The sequence below is a fragment of the Acipenser ruthenus genome, chromosome 8, assembly GCF_902713425.1.
Source record: "Acipenser ruthenus chromosome 8, fAciRut3.2 maternal haplotype, whole genome shotgun sequence".
Lineage (NCBI taxonomy): Eukaryota > Metazoa > Chordata > Actinopteri > Acipenseriformes > Acipenseridae > Acipenser > Acipenser ruthenus.
In genome coordinates, this window is record NC_081196.1 from 51,323,527 (window position 1) to 51,345,382 (window position 21,856).

Genomic DNA, 21,856 nt, shown 5'->3' on the forward strand with positions numbered 1-21,856 from the left:
ATTCAATTGATCTGCAATATATATATATATATATATATATATATATATATATATATATATATATATATATATATACAAAAACAAACCAAAAAAGAAAACCCTTTAAACTGCTTCTAAACTATTTTAAACTGCTTTTGCATCTTTATACCGACATATTTAACAGAGTTCTAAGGATTTTTTTTTTTTAACTTGTTGTAAAACTAAAAGTGTTGCCCAGAAATGTTAATTTTTCCCTCAGATTCCTAATGTCACTGTTAAAACTCAAATTCTAAATTTACACAAAAGAAAGGTTATAAATAGTAATAATCATCATTTATTCCCCATTGATCTTTCCCTGGTTTTAGAATTTATTTAGGTTTTAAATGCTTAAAAAAATATATATGTCAATATAAATGTATTATCTTGCAAGTATTGCAGATGCTTCAGCTTGCAGTATTTCTTATGTAATACATTAGAAGATTTGAAGGTAACGATTTCATGCAACATGTTGTGTTTTGAATGTTAATATTAATTTCACCAGCAGATTGAATGGATGTCTCGAACACTGTACAGGATTGTACATACCTTAGTTTCTCCCAGGTTTCTTCACCAAATTTCTCTATGACTAGAGACTTTAGGCAGGTGTTGATGAACCCGTACTGAGGAAAGAAACACTTTCTGAATTCAGTACCTTGAACTTTTGAACATTTGTGCCTAAAGTGTGTTTTGTGCTTTTAGTCTGTACAGTGCTGCCTCGATTTTTCCCCAGTTCAATAATTCATTAACTTGGTTAATTCACTCTTAGGCCATGTTACAGTGCATTGTAAAAGGCCTATACATTCCTGTATAAGGGTCTTTCACCAATTAACTGGTTTCAATTTGCATTGTTTTTTAAGCAATAAGATAAATGCTACCAGTATTGTATAAACAACATTTTCCATTTGCATTGGGAAACTAGTTAATCTGTTTTTTGTTAAAATAGCTTCTTACAATTTTTGAGGAGCTCGTATTTTGAACTGGCCCCTTTACATAGTGATATATTTACACTGAATATACTATGCATGTATTACTGTGCATATTAAAGGCACTGCCCTGAACTAGCCCGGTAAACACAAAACTATGTAATGAGTGACAAAGCAAATACATGTACTTTCATATTTCCACTCATATAATTTCAACTTGAAAAAGGAATTAACATTAACGTGGAAATAATGAATTACAGACTGAAGTACAGGCTTTGAAAAAGTGTCTAAGCTTTTGCTGTAGCGCAAAGTTTCTCTAAAAGAAAACACAAGCCTGTTCATTTCCAAGTAACAATGTATTTCTCAGGTACGTCATGTACAACCACACAAGCTCATATTCTGATGTGGTATTCTAGTGTTAAAACATGCTAATACAACTCAAATGGTGCCAGCTAATCAAAGTTTTGGGTAAGATATTGCATTCAGCAGTAAATATGTCAAATGTACTCACCATTCTTGGACCAGTAGCTCTGTGCCTTGCTCTAGATGTAAAGCTCTGCTCGTGAATTTGTCTTTTACTGAGTGACATCAGTCTGATTGGGTTCCCAAAGGCTGACCGTCCCCAAAGACCATGACAGGCTCTTTAGGTCACCCACCTGGAAATCACCATTTCTAAGAAGGAACTGGTGCCTCGCTAGGACAACATATATTTACAGTATTGGTGTATTGCAGCATGTAGACCACAGTTTTGTATTTAGAATACACTTCAAAATACATGTAGATTAATATTTCTTTGGTACACTGTACTTGTAGTTGCCATTTACTACACTTAGCACACAACCATGTCATTGTGAAGAAGGAGCTCCATACAGTAATGACATGCAATTGCATTAAATAATTAAACAAATGTATGAGCGCAGTGTAGCTACAGTGTAATACTGTACCTGTATTTTGAAGTGTAACCAGCATTTGTACTGTATTTCATTTGGGATGACTGCTTGCCATCAAAAACCTAATTAAATTGTGCGTACTGTGTTATGCCTTAATTAAAGACATATTATTTATTTTACAATCATGAAGTGCCATTTTTTTTTTTTTTTTTTTTAAGTTTTACTGAACTTCTTCAAAAGAAATGACAATGGGGGTATTTTTTGTAAGTATATTTTACCCCTCAACCAAATTATAGTTTACAGTATATTAATTACAGTGTGCCTTGAAACTTAAGTCATTATATTAAGAACCACTTACCTGTAGCCCCGCTTCTGCGCATACAATAAACAGAACTGCACTGTCTTTTCAATCAGTTAAACAGCTTCCAGCAAATCTTGGGGAACAGCTTAAATTAAATTCAAAAGGTGGTAAACCAATACTCTACCATTTTCATGATTATTTGCAGTGAAAATAATTTCCATTAAGGGTCTAGTTAAGTAATTAAGAGCTCAGTTTTTCTACTCTTGTATTCTATTAATCTTTGTCAGATTTACCGAACGTTAGATTTGCATACACATTTGCATACACATTTGCATTTGCATTTTCTAAAAAGAAATTTGCCTGTGATAGCTTCTTTATCTTCATATCAATTACTTAGGTCAAAGTACAGCAAAGTACAGTAATATACTGTGTATATATATATAAAATCAGAATCAGAATCTGATTATATATATATATATATATACACAGACATGCTCAAATTTGTTGGTACCCTTACAGCTCATTGAAATAATGCTTCATTCCTCCTGAAAAGTGATGAAATTAAAAGCTATTTTATCATGTATACTTGCATGCCTTTGGTATGTCATAGAATAAAGCAAAGAAGCTGTGAAAAGAGATGAATTATTGCTTATTCTACAAAGATATTCTAAAATGGCCTGGACACATTTGTTGGTACCCCTTAGAAAAGATAATAAATAATTGGATTATAGTGATATTTCAAACTAATTAGTTTCTTTAATTAGTATCACACATGTCTCCAATCTTGTAATCAGTCATTCAGCCTATTTAAATGGAGAAAAGTAGTCACTGTGCTGTTTGGTATCATTGTGTGCACCACACTGAACATGGACCAGAGAAAGCAAAGGAGAGAGCTGTCTGAGGAGATCAGAAAGAAAATAATAGACAAGCATGGTAAAGCTAAAGGCTACAAGACCATCTCCAAGCAGCTTGATGTTCCTGTGACAACAGTTGCAAATATTATTAAGAAGTTTAAGGTCCATGGAACTGTAGCCAACCTCCCTGGGCGCGGCCGCAAGAGGAAAATCAACCTCGGATTGAACAGAAGGATAGTGCGAATGGTAGAAAAAGAACCAAGGATAACTGCCAAAGAGATACAAGCTGAACTCCAAGGTGAAGGTACGTCAGTTTCTGATCGCACCATCCGTCGCTTTTTGAGCAAAAGTGGGCTCCATGGAAGAAGACCCAGGAGGACTCCACTTTTGACAGAAAAACATAAAAAAGCCAGACTGGAATTTGCTAAAATGCATATTGACAAGCCACAATCCTTCTGGGAGAATGTCCTTTGGACAGATGAGTCAAAACTGGAGCTTTTTGGCAAGTCACATCAGCTCTATGTTCACAGACGAAAAAATGAAGCTTTCAAAGAAAAGAACACCATACCAACAGTGAAACATGGAGGAGGCTCGGTTATGTTTTGGGGCTGCTTTGCTGCGCCTGGCACAGGGTGCCTTGAATCTGCACAATGAAATCTCAAGACTATCAAGGCATTCTGGAGCGAAACGTACTGCCCAGTGTCAGAAAGCTCTGTCTCAGTCGCAGGTCATGGGTCCTCCAACAGGATAATGACCCAAAACACACAACTAAAAGCACCCAAGAATGGATAAGAACAAAACATTGGACTATTCTGGTGGCCTTCTATGAGTCCTGATCTGAATCCTATCGAACATCTATGGAAAGAGCTGAAACTTGCAGTCTGCAGAAGGCACCCATCAAACCTGAGACAGCTGGAGCAGTTTGCTCAGGAAGAGTGGGCCAAACTACCTGTTAACAGGTGCAGAAGTCTCATTGAGAGCTACAGAAAACGTTTGATTGCAGTGATTGCCTCTAAAGGTTGTGCAACAAAATATTAGGTTAGCGGTCCCATCATTTTTGTCCATGCCATTTTCATTTGTTATATTATTTACAATATTATGTTGAATAAAAAATCAAAAGCGAAGTCTGATTTCTATTAAATATGGAATAAACAATAGTGGATGCCAATTACTTTTGTCAGTTTCAAGTTACTTCAGAGAAAATTGTGCATTCTTCGTTTTTTGTGGAGGGGTACCATCAAATTTGAGCACGTCTGTATATATATATATATATATATATATATATATATATATATATATATATATATATATATACACACACAGTACTGTGCAAAAGTTTTAGGCAGGTGTGAAAAAATGCTGTAAAGTAAGAATGCTTTACAGCATTTTTATCAATTAACAAAATGCAAAGTGAGTGAACAGAAGAAAAATCTACATCAAATCAATATTTGGTGTGACCACCCTTTGCCTTCAAAACAGCATCAATTCTTCTGGGTACACTTGCACACAGTTTTTGAAGGAACTCGACAGGTAGGTTGGCCCAAACATCTTGGAGAACTAACCACAGTTCTTCTGTGGATTTAGGCAGCCTCAGTTGCTTCTCTCTCTTCATGTAATCCCAGACAGACTCGATGATGTTGAGATCAGGGCTCTGTGGGGGCCATACCATCACTTCCAGGACTCCTTGTTCTTCTTTACGCTGAAGATAGTTCTTAATGACTTGCGCTGTATGTTTGGGGTCGTTGTCATGCTGCAGAATAAATTTGGGGCCAATCAGATGCCTCCCTGATGGTATTGCATGATGGATAAGTATCTGCCTGTACTTCTCAGCATTGAGGAGACCATTAATTCTGACCAAATCCCCAACTCCATTTGCACAAATGCAGCCCCAAACTTGCAAGGAACCTCCACCATGCTTCACTGTTGTCTGCAGTCACTCATTCGTGTACCGCTCTCCAGCCCTTCGGCGAACAAACTGCCTTCTGCTACAGCCAAATATCTCAAATTTTGACTCATCAGTCCAGAGCACCTGCTGCCATTCTTCTGCACCCCAGTTCCTGTGTTTTCGTGCATAGTTGAGTCGCTTGGCCTTGTTTCCACGTCGGAGGTATGGCTTTTTGGCCGCAAGTCTTCCATGAAGGCCACTTCTGACCAGACTTCTCCGGACAGTAGATGGGTGTACCAGGGTCCCACTGTTTTCTGCCAATTCTGAGCTGATGGCACTGCTGGACATCATCCGATTGCGAAGGGAAGTAAGTATGATGTGTCCTTCATCTGCTGCAGTAAGTTTCCTTGGCCGACCACTGCGTCTACGGTCCTCAGCGTTGCCCGTTTCTTTGTGCTTCTTCAAAAGAGCTTGGACAGCACATCTGGAAACCCCTGTCTGCCTTGAAATTTCTGCCTGGGAGAGACCTTGCTGATGCAGTATAACTACCTTGTGTCTTGTTGCTGTGCTCAGTCTTGCCATGATGTATGACTTTTGACAGTAAACTGTCTTCAGCAACCTCACCTTGTTAGCTGAGTTTGGCTGTTCCTCACCCAGTTTTATTCCTCCTACACAGCTGTTTCTGTTTCAGTTAATGATTGTTTTTCAACCTACATATTGAATTGATGATCATTAGCACCTGTTTGGTATAATTGTTTAATCATACACCTGACTATATGCCTACAAAATCCCTGACTTTGTGCAAGTGTACCTAGAAGAATTGATGCTGTTTTGAAGGCAAAGGGTGGTCACACCAAATATGGATTTGATTTAGATTTTTCTTCTGTTCACTCACTTTGCATTTAGTTAATTGATAAATATAATCTATTGACATGTCTATTTTTGAAAGCATTCTTACTCTACAGCATTTTTTCACACCTGCCTAAAACTTTTGCACAGTACTGTATATATACAGTGCCTTGCGAAAGTATTCGGCCCCCTTGAACTTTGCGACCTTTTGCCACATTTCAGGCTTCAAACATAAAGATATGAAACTGTAATTTTTTGTGAAGAATCAACAACAAGTGGGACACAATCATGAAGTGGAACGAAATTTATTGGATATTTCAAACTTTTTTAACAAATAAAAAACTGAAAAATTGGGCGTGCAAAATTATTCAGCCCCTTTACTTTCAGTGCAGCAAACTCTCTCCAGAAGTTCAGTGAGGATCTCTGAATGATCCAATGTTGACCTAAATGACTAATGAGGATAAATAGAATCCACCTGTGTGTAATCAAGTCTCCGTATAAATGCACCTGCACTGTGATAGTCTCAGAGGTCCGTTTAAAGCGCAGAGAGCATCATGAAGAACAAGGAACACACCAGGCAGGTCCGAGATACTGTTGTGGAGAAGTTTAAAGCCGGATTTGGATACAAAAAGATTTCCCAAGCTTTAAACATCCCAAGGAGCACTGTGCAAGCGATAATATTGAAATGGAAGGAGTATCAGACCACTGCAAATCTACCAAGACCTGGCCGTCCCTCTAAACTTTCAGCTCATACAAGGAGAAGACTGATCAGAGATGCAGCCAAGAGGCCCATGATCACTCTGGATGAACTGCAGAGATCTACAGCTGAGGTGGGAGACTCTGTCCATAGGACAACAATCAGTCGTATACTGCACAAATCTGGCCTTTATGGAAGAGTGGCAAGAAGAAAGCCATTTCTTAAAGATATCCATAAAAAGTGTCGTTTACAGTTTGCCACAAGCCACCTGGGAGACACACCAAACATGTGGAAGAAGGTGCTCTGGTCAGATGAAACCAAAATCGAACTTTTTGGCAACAATGCAAAACGTTATGTTTGGCGTAAAAGCAACACAGCTCATCACCCTGAACACACCATCCCCACTGTCAAACATGGTGGTGGCAGCATCATGGTTTGGGCCTGCTTTTCTTCAGCAGGGACAGGGAAGATGGTTAAAATTGATGGGAAGATGGATGGAGCCAAATACAGGACCATTCTGGAAGAAAACCTGATGGAGTCTGCAAAAGACCTGAGACTGGGACGGAGATTTGTCTTCCAACAAGACAATGATCCAAAACATAAAGCAAAATCTACAATGGAATGGTTCACAAATAAACATATCCAGGTGTTAGAATGGCCAAGTCAAAGTCCAGACCTGAATCCAATCGAGAATCTGTGGAAAGAACTGAAAACTGCTGTTCACAAATGCTCTCCATCCAACCTCACTGAGCTCGAGCTGTTTTGCAAGGAGGAATGGGCAAAAATTTCAGTCTCTCGATGTGCAAAACTGATAGAGACATACCCCAAGCGACTTACAGCTGTAATCGCAGCAAAAGGTAGCGCTACAAAGTATTAACTTAAGGGGGCTGAATAATTTTGCACGCCCAATTTTTCAGTTTTTTATTTGTTAAAAAAGTTTGAAATATCCAATAAATTTCGTTCCACTTCATGATTGTGTCCCACTTGTTGTTGATTCTTCACAAAAAATTACAGTTTCATATCTTTATGTTTGAAGCCTGAAATGTGGCAAAAGGTCGCAAAGTTCAAGGGGGCCGAATACTTTCGCAAGGCACTGTATATATATATATATATATATATATATATATATATATATATATATATATATATATATATATGTATGTATATATATGTATATATATATACAGTTGTATGCAAAAGTTTGGGCACCCCTGGAAAAAATGTATGTTACAATGAATCTTTCAGTGAACAGAAGTTGACCTGACCACTTTCTGCAAATTTTAATACAGGATTACTATTTATTTGCATTTATTACAGATTCAAAATAATAAAACAAAAGTGAACATGGCGCGTGCAAAAGTTTGGGCACCCTTTTGGACCATTCTTAATTACTTCTTAAAAAGATGATTACAAAAAAAGACCTCATCACAAAAGTCAGCAAAAGTCAGCATCAAAAGTATGCAAAAGAAAACCTTGACAAGCCTGAAGCTTTTTGGAACAATGTGCTTTGGACTGATGAAACGAAAATTGAACTGTTTGGCCACAACCAAAGAAGGTATGTTTGGAGAAAGAAGGGTGAAGCATTTCAAGAAAAGAACACCTTGCCAACTGTTAAACACGGGGGTGGCTCTATTATGCTTTGGGGTTGTGTGGCAGCCAGTGGAACCGGAAATATTGTGCAGGTGGAAGGAAGAATGGATTCAACTAAATATCAACAAATCCTAGAAATCCTAGAATGTCCTAAAGTCAGTCAGGACACTGAAGCTGAAAAGAGGTTGGATATTTCAGCAAGACAATGATCCAAAACATACCTCAAAATCAACCATGAAATATTTACAAGAAAGAAGGAGAATGGTTTTGGAATGGCCGTCACAGTCCCCAGACTTGAATATTATTGAAAATCTGTGGGGAGATCTCAAACATGCAGTGCATGCAAGGAGACCTAAGAATCTTTCTGAGCTGGAAGAGTTCTGCAACAAAGAGTGGGAAAAAATTCCAAAGGCAAGAATAGAAAGACGCTTAGCTGGCTACAGGAAACGTTTGGAAGCAGTTATATCTGCCAAAGGAGCTGTTACCAAGTACTAAGTGACGGGGTGCCCAAACTTTTGCATACGCCATGTTCACTTTTGTTTATTATTTTGAATCTGTAATAAATGCAAATAAATAGTAATCCTGTATTCAAATTTGCAGAAAGGTGTCATGTTTAACTTTGTACCATGTAGAGGTCAGGTCAACTTCTGTTCACTGAAAGAATCATTGTAACATACATTTTTCCCAGGGGTGCCCAAACAACTGTGTGTGTGTATATATATATATATATATATATATATTCAGATTGTTATTATATATTCACATTTTGTGTATTATACATTGTGGTTCATCACCACGTGGGTACAGATATAAAGAGGGTATTCTTTCACATTTTTTGGTTCTCATAAATTACTTTATGTTCAGTGCAGTGTATCACACCAAAAGTCAGGGAACAGAAATTCCAATTGAAACACTAGTACTATTGCCTGTAGGGCTATACAGAGTATGAAATATAAGCAGCGAACTGAAAGCATATGCTGCCACCTTGTGGAGAAAACTAGAATTCACAGAAAAAAACTCCATAAAGGTCATATCAAAACAACTACATTATTTTTTTCCCCCTAAAATTACAATTCAGGCATACAGTATTACATAGAAAAGATAAAATCCACAAACATATAAACAAAAACAATCAAAGTGAATAATACATATTACACATATAAACCATTGTATTAAATATTCAATACATGCAACATTAAATAGGTAATGAGGCTTCTCATCAATAAACTATTTCCACTTGAAAATGAACATTGGGCATTATTATTATTAAACAGATGCTAGCACTAAATCTGTAGGTATTTAGTGTTTTCCTGACTGTCCTTTCCATGTGTCATATCAAGAGGAGCACATATTCAATTATGATGTAGGAGTTCCAGAACTCCCATGTAAAAATGCTTTCAGATGTTTCAGCAATAAATACAAACAAAACAATTGGAATTGAATTATTGAGGTAGGCCTTTATTAGCCCCTCTCCCTGTCAGTGCATCACGAGTCACTGCTAAGTACTGACAAGTGATTGATGTTTCTTCCACGTTTTAGTGTATTTTAAGATTGTAATTTCTTTTATTTTTTTTTCAAAGTTACTGGCTGCTCTAATTTTGTATTTGCTGCTGTTGGCGGGGGTGAATGTCACTGACATACTTGTTATATATTCAGAGTGAGAACAGGGCTGTGGGTATGTTAATTACTAGTACATAAACTGATTTTTGATGTACAAAATAAATATGCTTTGGTATACTTTCAGTAAGAATTAAGACACTGGAGTTTTTGTACTGGGAGACTTGGCTTTAATGCCATTTTTAAACGCTAGTATAATACAGTGTAGCTCTAGACTGATGTTACATTTTCTGTGATGGAGGAACACTTTTGTGTCAGTGACTAATCTCACCCACTCCCCGTTAGAAAAACCTCCTCAAACCACCATGTTTTTCTCCAATCTGTAATTATAAAAGTTAATATTGTTTTTTAGGTTACAGACTGGAGAAACACAGCTTGAGACTAGGCCTCTTAGTGTCTATGTACTGTATCTACAGTAGTGTTAATTTATTATCGGTACTGGGTTTTACCTGTCTTCCTTTTATATAGTAGTAAGGATCTCTGACTCCATTCCAGATGGTGTGCAGTCTTGTGCTAATGAGGCAGATGCATGGCAAGCCCATTAACAAAGCCCCTCATGTCTTGTTTCTGCTTCCATTTAAATATGTATAGCTGCCAGCACACAATGGGGAACTGATACTATCACGGCATACAATGCCTACTGCTGGGCTTATGTTCCCCTGCTGTACAAAAATGACAGGGTTTCTTTTAGTGGACATGTTTTGAATTTGCTAAATATATAGTGTGCTGCAGTTAAATTTAAACTAGATCTAAATCAGTCATTCTCAATTCCTGGTGGCTCTGAAAAGTTGTTTTTTTGTTTTAACCAGGTGGTCTAAAAACCTTTCATGATTATAGTTTATATATATATATATATATATATATATATATATATATATATATATATATATATATATATATATATATATATATCCACAAACTAAATATATATAATCTTTATTTTTATATAGCGCCTTTCACAGTGGACCACCATCACAAAGCGCTTTACAAGTTGGGATTCCCTCACTCATCTAAATCATCCCCTATTTAACCCTTCGACAATGCCAACATATAGATTCATATAATGGCTTCACTGCATTGTACTGATATTACACTGTTAGTCAGAGAATATTCTGTGAGGCAACTATGAAAAGTTAAAGGGCTCTGTTTTGAAGCAAGTGGAGGGTAAAAGCAGACTATTGTAACAGTTAAAAACTCCCTAACCTACCGTCCTTATGGCAGCTTTTAAAAAGCATAATAAAACTGTAACAGCTGTACAATTGTCTGTGTGCAACTATTTAATGCTTGAAAGCTAACATCACTTATCCTTACCACAGCGGTTGCTTGTTTTGTTATTTTATATGTTTTAAACATAATTACAATGTATTCATAGGGTTAGTTTGAGGAAGGAGCATATTGTTCTGAGTAACACTTGCTTGCTTCATATTGTTAAAAGGATTTTATTACAAGGGTGAGTCACAGTCAGGGGAGGGCAGTTTGGCATTATGGTTGTGCAAAATTTGCAGGGACTGTTTCTCCTTACAGCGCCACAGGTCAGGCTCTTAGTGAACTTAAGCAGACTGCATGGCTGGCCTTTGTCGTGGAGGGACCCGTAGCTCCCAACATCCACTCACGCACAGTAATTTCATCAGGGTGACTGAAAAATATATTTTATTTAATGAGAGCAAACATTTCTTTTGCCTATTGTACAAAAGATCATAAGTCAACAATTCACTTTAGCTATAATATTAATAACTCTGAAACCACATACATAAAGCCAGTCATTATGTTCATACCATGCATAACTTGGAATTCCAAACATACATGTGAAAGTGCTTCACAATGTTTAAACAACAAATACAAACAAAAGAACTGGAATCGATGATAATTCTTGTGGTGAGCCTTCATTAGCTCCTCTCCCTTTTATTGTGAGTCACTGTTAAGTACTGACAAGTGATTGATCTTACTTCCACATTAAGTGTATTTTAACATTGTAATTGATTAAAAAAAAATGTTAAGGCATTTGTAGATATTGGATTATTTCCACTGGGGATTCCTTTCACATAATACATTATACAGTGTCAGATTCCTCTCTACTGTGCTGTGCTGCAACGTGGAGTAACACACTTATTGCATGCTTGGTTGAACAATCAATGCTTGGTTGAATGAAGGCTGAATTATATAGAGCATGAGCATGTTGACTTCCAGAAGGTGGATTTTGCAGGATACAAATATTTATACAACACTTGTGGTGATACATTGTATGTAACATCGCAGTATATCACACGATCACATGATAACATATTGTCATTGGTTACCACTGTGGTGGAATAATACATCTTGCCATTGAGTTTAATAATGGTGTAAGTTGAAGGCGTGCAATTACTCTGAGACAACCCTCTTCTCAAGTGTTTGAAGGCACTTGCCTGTGACCCGTCTCACAATGCCCCTGAGGCATGGGCTGCGTTATTCCACCAGATTTAACCTGGGTATTGAAAGACCAAATTAGGTAGTTATTGTGGGCTGCCTGATAGAAATAATACATACATCTGCTCTCCCCTTTGCCTTATTGTTTTTTTTAGCTATTTCTATCAAATTTGTTTTATTTTCATAATTTTGTCCACACACAATATTGTAGGTTTAGTAACATTGCTCCACTTGGTTGTGTCTAATGAAACATTGAATTTTTCTTCTTTATTTTTGGTTTAAATCTTACTGTTTGGAAGGCACTTTCCACCACTTTGGGTAAATGAATGGGGTTTCTTTCCAGTCTCTTTGAGTTGCCCATTCTTGCACTATCAGTGTTTCTTCTCGATTTCTTCTCAGACTTCTTGAGCTTTGATTCATCCATTGAGAACCTCCTTGGGGACCGCAACATCCAGTTAGAATGTATATCGTGTTCACTTGTACTGGTGGCAACTAGAAACGATCAATACAAACTTATAAAATCAATGCAGGGGGAGGTGGAGGCACAGAGTATTTAAAATAGAGGTCAAGGCTGTCAAACAAAACACAAACAAAAACAACATTTCTCCTTGAAGCAGTCAATAATAATTTGATTCAGGTTCCTGGTTCTTGCTGCATGCTAACTGACAATGTTGCCTCTCCAAACCATGGGAATGTTAAAAGGCCTGATATTTTAATACAATTAAAACATATATTTATATATACATTTCACACTATCCTGCAGGCACACGTTTAAGTTGCTTTCAGAAGGCCTGATATCTTAAGAACCCTTAATCCCATTGCTCAGTGCTCAGGCAGTGAGAAGGAGGTTAATGACAGGTGTTTTACACATAAGGTCAATTCCTTTATTTATCCATGCAAAACCACTGGCCTCTGTTTCTTTTAACAGAAGGTCGGGCTCGGGGTTGGCAGTGCCACGCCTGTGCCGTGTAAAGTAATTGTCTGCAGTGTGCGAATGTGTGTAAATGTAAATAGTTACTTGTCAAATGAATTGTTAATCGAGTCAACAATAGGGGGCCATTCCCCCCATTGTTATTTCCGAGGTAGTTCTGAATATGTACATGGAATGAATAGTAATCAGTTTGAATTGCTGTGTATATTGGCCTCTGTGGGAGAGACCATGCCCTTTATAGAAAGCTGTAGGCTGTAAGGACAGTCATGTGTGTAAAGGGAAGAATTCAGTCAGTAGGGTTGAAAGCTTATTTTCCTACTTTGCATGTATGTTTTACTGTGAGCGCCATCTTTTAACAACTTCTGTATTCAGTATGCTATTTAGCATTATTAATGTGATGCTGTAAATATTAAAGTAATACATTGTGTTCAATTTAAATATAGATGCAGAGTAAGACACATGTTTAGGACCTTAAAATGAGCAGAATAAAAGGTATGTAAAATAATTATTCCACAGGCGTGGAGAGGAATAGCGTGCAGTGAATCTAATAAGGAAGTAATTTGGCATTATAACCCTTGACTGGTTCTGAAATCTTCTCATATCAGAATTCACAAATTAGATCATTTATTGCATTCAGTAGTTTAGGTGTAGCGTAAATCCCATCAAATCACTTAAATTAGATAACATTATTAAAAACAAATGCATCCAACGAATACGCTGATCTACTTATGGAAGGCTGGGGACATTTCCAATGCAAAAGCATCAAGTCACTTAAACCTTGCATGTGAACTGTTTATCATTCAGGTGCAGGTGTTACCATCTAACAGGCTCTATCATCCAAGGTTGCCAAGACTTAAAGCAAATAATCCTTTTCTGAAGCGTTGTTACAGTCAAAACCAATTAGGGCAAATACAACGGTTGACCCTGATAGCTTTGGTCGTCAATTACTGAAATAGAATGTGTACCACAAATCCATCGATTCATTATCCTTCAGCTGTGTTGAGCATGCAATCCCATGGAAAGCTGTACTGTGGCATCTGCTCCTTTTCTGAAATCAATATTTTTAGCACTGTGGTTATTGATCTGCAGTTTTAGAACAACTGGCGGATCTATTCAACTGTTCTAAACAGTTTATATAATTAAAGGGGGCATTGACAAAACCTAAATCTTTAACACTGCGTATGACTGTCTCTTAAATGCTCGGTCCCAATCTGTTATTTAAACAGTGGTGGTATTTAGATTCACCATTGTTAGTATGGATTAAATAGACTCCACACTGCAACATGTGGTCATTGTTTTATGGGACAAGTCAAATGATAGTGCCCCTACTTACAGTATCTGGTGATTGAAGTCTATAATTATTATAATTTTTATTATATAATAAAACATCTCTTTATATTATTTTATGTTTGCATAATATGATAAACGGTGTCCAGCACAGCTTTTTCCCTCTTTTTTCCTTTTTTTGTTCTTCAAGCCACATGGTTCAACGGGTTAGGGGTGGACTTACCAACGAAGTCGACATCTGCGTGTCCATCATCTAGATGGGCCTTGCTTTTCTTTTCTGAGTCAAAGCTGGCAACGATGGAATCAAAGTACTCCAGAGTGTCCACTTCGTCTGGAACTGGTGGAGCCTTTGCTTTAGTTTTTGCTGCCTGCACATTAAAATACAAAAACACAGAAATGAACACTGAAGCCAATTCAAATCAAAAACATTGAGATTGGATTGATTCTACTACATACAATTAGAATTGCACCCTATTCTGCTTTTCACTGGGTAAAGGTCAGTAAATGTACTCAAGTCACTGGATTTAGACAAGGACTAAATCATGGTTATATTGCTGCAGCATTTACAAGGACTTACCTTCTCGTGCTGATCCGGAGGCGGGGGAGGTGGCGGTTTCCCTTTGGGTTTGGATGCGTTAGCAGAGTCCGTAGCAAGGTCTGCCTTTTTCCCTGCTGTTTTCAGATTATTGACGCTGTTAACGTATTGTCTTCTCAGTGCCATCAGATCCTCCAGGTACTGTAGGCAGTCCTGAGTCCTGGAATACAGCCATATTCTGTCCTCTTGCCTGTAGAAATAAACTGCCGTCGACTCGATGCTGACAGAGCTTCTGCTTCTTTTTAAGGAAGACTCCATGTTTTTTTGCCGCGTTTCTCCGACAATGAGCATTGAAGTACTGCGGACTAGTCTCACAGCACAGGCTTTGTTCTTGTCATTTCCCCCATGGGCCTGGCCATCCAGCTTTTTCTGTGAATGATTTGGTCGGAACACGGCATTGATCTTTTTTAACATTCCTCCCAGTCTGTTGATACCAGTACTACAGTACTTACGGGTTCATGCGGTGTCATTAGCAGAGACTAGCAATACATATCGAACTAAATTGGATGCATTTGCCGACAAGCACTTTTATACAGCAAGAAAGCTACATTTTAAAGTTTGAATGTCTTTGTAAAGCAAACTTGAATCATAACCATTTCTAGAATATTAGCCTACTATTGCAACGATGCTGCTCCATAAGCTCAACTGTAATAATAATAATAATAATAATAATAATAATAATAATAATAATAATAATAATACGTAGTAGTAGTAATAGTAGGAGTAGGAGTAGGTAAAAATAATATATACTTTTTAGTAGTTTGTTAATGCATCCACTGCCGTCTTCCTGACATTTCAATATTCTCCATTCTTCCAGTTCTGTCCATGGTGCTGAAACAATACCAGCTTCCCAATACCAGCTGGTTGCTAATCACAACAGACACATATCTTCAGTTATTTTTCTGCATCCCGTTTCTGTCATTGTGGATTTGGATCACTTCAGCATTTCATTCTGTTTTATTTTCTTCTTGACGAAGCTGTATTTCCTACCCAGTTTAAGGTGCCGCTGTGAAAGCTGGTATGTTTTGTCATAGTCTATTATGGTAACAGAATCCGAAATCCTATCTGGTAATACATCACTGACACTGTAGAACTAGGCTCAAGTGTCCTCTTCCAACCCCCCCATCTACCCTCCCCGTAGGCAAGTATTGCGCCGGAGTGATGGATTTGAAATGCCGTGTATAACTTTAAACTCTACAGGCATTGTGCTAAAACTATCAGGGTAGTCATTTTACACAAACAAATGTAGACATGCATGTCGCTACATTACTGCTCTAATTCTGAACAAAATGTTGATAAAACAAAGACAAGAAACACAATGCTATCAGCTATGTGTCAAACACAATCTAATAAAGGTTATACTTAGATTAAGAAAATAATATATTTCATAAATATAAGTTTACAATGCTAAAGATTTACAATTGTACTGCTTTCCACATGTCCCACTGTGCATGTTTCCTGGTTTACAACTGTTTTATATTTTCTCTTTTCTTTATTAAGATTCCCCATGTTTTATCATACTTCCACAATACTTTACAACACTTGTATACTTATTCGGATATTCAGTTAGATATTCAGTTTGGAGAACTACAGTATATTTAAACAAAAAAACTATTTGTCCAGCTGAGTGTGGTTCTAATATGCCACCACGGTTCATCTTATGGAAGGTTTACGAGAAATGATTAGGATAGGAAGTCACTGTTTAAATGACCAGTTCAAGCTGTATACATTATTGATACACTATATATATGATCTGTTCCCTTTTGTTGATACATCACAATGGATTCAACAGGCAGAGGGCAACCTTGTAAAACAGACAAAACATCTAGTACTATACTCTATGTGTTTTTTGCTAGAATAATTTGAACTCCCCAGTTTGAAGACCTGCTTCTATTGTTACATCTGTATAGCTGGTACAGGACTAAGACAGTATGGGGTTAGGACCCCATTCACAGCCCTTTGTGCATGAAGATGCCTGGGTTGGAAATAAATAAGGTTTCACTGAGGTAGTTGATGAAGTGTAGTCTATTCTCTACCACTGTCGTTTGTGAAGCGTTGCCTTTATTGCCTCAATGAAAACAAGCAGTGTGCTACTGTGGGGCCTATCGGCAGCTTTGACATAAAATGCTCAGTAAATACCTGACCTGTGGCAGGCATATCCCAAAAGTATTGTTGTTGATCGGCTTCGAATTGAAAGGGAACCCATCTATTTAGTGAAGTGGTGATGTAGGTTGTGGTTGCATGGGATGAACTGGGTGTTTGCTGTAGCCATGGTGCCATGCTGCTTTCTGAGTGAAAGATTTTTAATTATCCAAACGCAAATTGTATCACTTTTATATTTATTAATCTAGGATACATTGTATTGCTATGCTAAATGATATGTTTTTGTATCTTCGTATTTTATTTATTTGATCTACTTTAAAAAGTTGTTTCATATCTGTGAATGTTTTTGTATGTTGTGTAAAGTGCTATGTCTTTGTTGGTGTGAAGGACACTATATAAATAAAGTCTGATTTGATTTATGACATGTTTTTAAACACAACACTTCTCTTGGATCAGCTTTTTAAGGTAACAAAATCTGGTTTCTGTGCTTCAGTTTGTTACACTGAAATGCCTCTTTAAAGAAGTATCACTTCCACTTAGTGGCTTTGTAACTTTGGAGTTTGTTCTGTGTTCTCTGTAAATACCTCTTCTCCTTTATTGTACTTTTGCTTTTTCATTTTCCCAGATAATGTATTGTATTACCTGCAATAGGATATGAGGGATATACTTAAAAGCCAATTAGTGACTTCAACAAAAGCCTAAGGAGATCATTGCCGTATATTCACATACGCAACACCTTTGCTGTTATACTGTGCAAATACTATACCTACTTTCTAAATGACTATATCTGCTGGCAGGCACTTTGCTGAACATGGTGCCCCAGTGGATCGCATTATGAAGCATCCAGGAAACATCAATCTTTTTGAGCATTCCTGTGACATGTGATGAATCTCTGATTCCTCTTCCACTGATGTTGTAGGACATCCAGTCTTTCAAGTACAAGCAACTCCTGTGAAACCTCTGCATGAGACATCAAAGTTTTGATATGCCAGCGGTGTTCTACCATTTTCATAGAAGTGTTCCACTAGGACAACACACTGTTTCTGATGGATTCTTTTAACAGCTTCTCTTGTACTTACTGTATCCCGCAAGTGCTACATTCACATAAGCAACACATTTGCTGCTGTGCCTTGCAAGCTCTCTACCTACTTTCTAACCAACCAGCGTATTATGAAGATTGGGGTGCCGCTGTTCCAAAAGGAAAGACTATAAAAGCAAATCAGTCAGGACAACTGTGCTTTAAAAACATGACTTGAATTAGAGAATGCAAACACTTGACAACAGGTATCACAGAATTTGAACCCACATGGTTTTAGCTCTTGGCCTCGCCACTCAAGACTCTCCGTGCTGCTTCGAAACTCAAGGAGGAAATACAACATTGTGGTTTTGAACTTTCCAACCCCTTTTTTGACATTGGAATCTATTAACGTCACCTTTCACTTCCTTTTTGAACAGACCTGTTAAGACCTGAAGCCTCACTGTGGAGCACAGTTCTCACTGCAAAACAGTTCTTAAGTTTAAGGTAAGAAATTTACTTTTGACATTTTGCTGAATTGAAGTTTTGAAAAAGCTATTTACACCACTGCTGTGCAAATTAAAGCAATGGCTTCATTATTAACACTAGTACGGTATATATGTAATGGTTTCCCAGTAATAACTGTGAATAATGATAAAGTAATGGTTAGGATTGGTTATTGGGTAATTTTCCCCATGCTTTTTCCATGTATACTGTGCATTTACCATAGTTTTTCCATGGTTTGCCATGTTTTTTGAAATGCTTTGCCGTACCCCTCTGATTTAAAATGCTTACCTGTGCTTTTAATATGCTTGAATACACTTAGCTATGCTTTTACCATGGTAAACATCTATAAGGAACTTGTGTAAATATAGCAGAATTGCTCACTATTACAGAGTAGTGTTTTATATGGACATGACCTTATACCACAATATTGTACAATGTCTGTTTTTAATGCAATTGCTGTAATGTAGTATTGCCTTCGAACAAGATACAAATGAAAATGCTGGATAGCATCTAAAAAATTGCTATGACATGCAGTACTGCCAAAAATCTTGAAAACATTTGAACTCCTTAAGTTAAAAAAAGGAACCTGGGTGCTAATGCACAAAAATAATTGATTATGAAAAAACATTTTTAGCTCTGAATGAGTGATTCAAGTGTGCAGAAAAGGTTTAAGTATGTTTACTTAAATGGAAGTGTTGTAAAATGCGCACCAATTAGTTTCACATCAAAGATATCAGGTTAGTTAAGTTTCACCCACCTCTTCAACCTGATACAAGTATACTCAATGTCATTCAATACAGAAGAAACAATTATTTGTATTTCATACTGAGTGTGATATAAGTGTAATAAACAGAGCAAATAAGGAGCAATCTTCCTTTGCTAAGTTTATTCCATGAATATGACTCAAAATTCCTTTTACCAGTTTGCATGTAGAATTCTAAAATCTTATTTTTTCATGTCACAGGGATGCTATGTGAGTGTGTTCTTTGGGCTATCCCTTACAGGGTTAACTTTGAAAAAGACGGCCTGCAGTTACCAAAGAGTCCAGTAGCAGATAAGGAAGACATCAGACGTGAGATGACGTCTGTCTGTAACTTTACAGCTGGGGAGTTTCAAAGCCAGACCCTTCTTGAAAGATGCAGGAGCGTAGGCCACTTTATTCAGTCTGGACGGTCCAGGGACAAGCGACAATCCAGGAAAAGTGCCTCCACTGATGCCGGTGAGGTCAAACAATGCACTAGGCAGATATCCCCAGTTGTTGATATCCCTGGCATTGCTGGGGGCACTAACAAAGAGACGTACCTGGTTCCTTCTTCGTGCCAGAGCATTTGCAAGGACTATAATGATCTGCACATCGCCGGGGATCAGGTGATGCCTATTAGCTCGGCCATCGCTGACTTGACTATTGACAGCGGCTTTGCGTATGCAGACGGTCCCTTCCTGCAGTCTTGTCAGATCCCTCCTGACATGGAAACCCCTAGACCTTCCCTTGAGTACACACGGAGGCCTCCGCAGGGAGATTCCTCCTGCTGGCGGGTGGGCAGCATCAAGGACAAGAGCATTCTCCAGCACTGCCGCCCACTTTCCAACTCCATGCTGAACAACTACCTGGAGCAGAAGATCATGGAGCTCTACAAGCAGTACATGGTGGACAGCATGCTCAACAGCAACTCCCCAACCAAGATCATGGCCTCAGAGCTCATCCTCACCAATGTGGACCAGATCACCCAGCAGATCTCACGGGAGCAGAACATGGAAACCACCAAAGCCAAAGACATGGTCATCAGTTGCTTGCTCAAGGTTGCCAGTGGGATGCAATCGAGTGAACTCAGTACCCCCCAGTTACAGATTTCCAGTGACCACAGCCTGAAGTGAAATGGGATTTGTGTGTACACTACACCCAGATCATTAATGTGCTTAGAGGTCAAGTGGACTTAAAGACATCTCAATAACAATCCACCAAACCACTCCATTTTTTTTTTTTAAAAACACATAATGTTTCCAAAATTATATTAAAGATATGTAACATAAGTAACAATATTGATTTTGTTTTTTGTTGTAATCACCATATATTCATTTAAAAATAAAAACAAAACAAATAATCTGTCAAGATACTGTACTCCATATCTAAAGATAAAAAGCACACCAAAACCATCACTGAATTATTCTGTACTCTCAACAGTCTCTGTTTAAATTTTTTGACAGGTTCTCATGTACCAAATACTGCATATTTGTTTGAAACATGAATTGTGGTAGTACATCAGAGCACTTATTGAATAGTATGTGAACATTAAGTACATATAATTACTTGGTAATAATAAACAACTGCCAGCATTCTTATTTTATTATACAGTATTAAAAATGGTGTTAATGTGCCCTATTTACAAAACGTTATTTAAAAAAATGTTATACATACATACATACTTAAATGTTATACATACATACTTAAAAAAAAAACAACATTATTTAAACAACTTAGTTTGGTGAATAGGATCCTACGTTTTCTTATTATATTCTTAAAATGACCATTGAATTCACAGTGTGGCTACAAGGTAACATATCAATATGAGCCCTGTAACTGAAAACTAATATTATTACCCCCTTAAACGTGGTAAGCTTTATTTACACACTAGTGATGAAAGCATGATGAATAACTAAATAAACATCAATTATACATTAATCACTACGAAAGAACACCTGTATTACTATTGTATTAACACGTATCTGTAAGTGCTATATACAAGCTCTTTGCGTATAAGTTTACGCAATATTGGTAATAACAAAAGTAGTATCTGGTTGACCTAAAACCTCTAAACCACCTGCCTTCAGAACCTAGGTAAGTAATAACAGTATGTTTGCCGCCTCCTATAATGTGTGATATTTATATTAATAAGCTTCCCAGAGGTTAAACCCACACAGCTTTATAATGATTAACTCCACAATAACTAAATGACCACAGTAATTGTATTAATAGGTTAGTAAAAACCTGAGGCAGTAATAGCCACATGCAGCTGTTAAAAGGCAGAATTTTATGCGTGCTCCCTCTGTCTCATTCGTGTAATTACTCCATGATCTATTGCATGCTTGGCATGAGCCTGGGGAGCCTGTCTGTCAAGGATCCAAATTCAGCACAGTCTTTGGCTATTAATTCCAAACCTTAAGCTCAGAGCTTCTGAGATAACCCATAAGACAAATGAACAGTACCATATATCATACAGAAACCAGCAAGCATCAGTGCAGCATCCGGTCCCTATTCTCAGTTCCTCAAATTGCTTTCAGCTACTTTTTATAGAGAACAGGAATGTACCAGAAAGTTATGGGTCTGTTGGGTTTGTAAATGGAAAGATGCGGTTACGTTTCAGAGGCAGCTAATAAGTTAGCTTGCCTT

The 21,856-nt window shown here is 37.5% G+C and overlaps 3 protein-coding genes across 4 annotated transcripts in view; 1 reads left to right on the forward strand and 2 right to left on the reverse strand.

Moving 5' to 3' along the window:
• The window catches only part of gucy1b2 (guanylate cyclase 1, soluble, beta 2), a 12,740-nt gene extending 10,995 nt beyond the window's left edge, over positions 1-1,745 (reverse strand). The window contains exons 1-2 of the mRNA XM_059029187.1: positions 1,453-1,745; positions 565-638 (exon numbers count right to left, since the gene is read on the reverse strand). Of these exons, the coding sequence (XP_058885170.1) occupies positions 565-638; positions 1,453-1,530 (152 nt within the window). The 5' untranslated portion in view covers positions 1,531-1,745. The remainder of the gene's footprint in view (positions 1-564; positions 639-1,452) is intronic.
• LOC117406723 (TLR adapter interacting with SLC15A4 on the lysosome-like) overlaps positions 1-20,578 on the forward strand; it is a 25,163-nt gene extending 4,585 nt beyond the window's left edge. Inside the window, exons 2-3 of one of the 2 annotated variants that reach the window (XM_034011001.2) lie at positions 18,402-18,468; positions 19,473-20,578. In XM_034011001.2, coding sequence (XP_033866892.2) covers positions 18,402-18,468; positions 19,473-20,343 — 938 coding nt within the window. In that variant the 3' untranslated portion in view covers positions 20,344-20,578. Of the gene's footprint in view, positions 1-18,401; positions 18,469-19,432 lie in introns of both variants that reach the window. The other variant, XM_034011000.2, reaches the window with a different exon arrangement.
• On the reverse strand, positions 10,948-15,955 carry LOC117406543 (uncharacterized protein C13orf42-like). The gene is made up of 3 exons (XM_034010616.3): positions 14,826-15,955; positions 14,472-14,616; positions 10,948-12,522 (listed from the first exon to the last, which is right to left on the reverse strand). The coding sequence occupies exons 1-3, from the start codon at positions 15,255-15,257 to the stop codon at positions 12,272-12,274; spliced, it is 828 nt and encodes a 275-aa protein (XP_033866507.3). The 5' UTR covers positions 15,258-15,955; the 3' UTR covers positions 10,948-12,271.
• Positions 20,579-21,856: the final 1,278 nt, after the last annotated feature.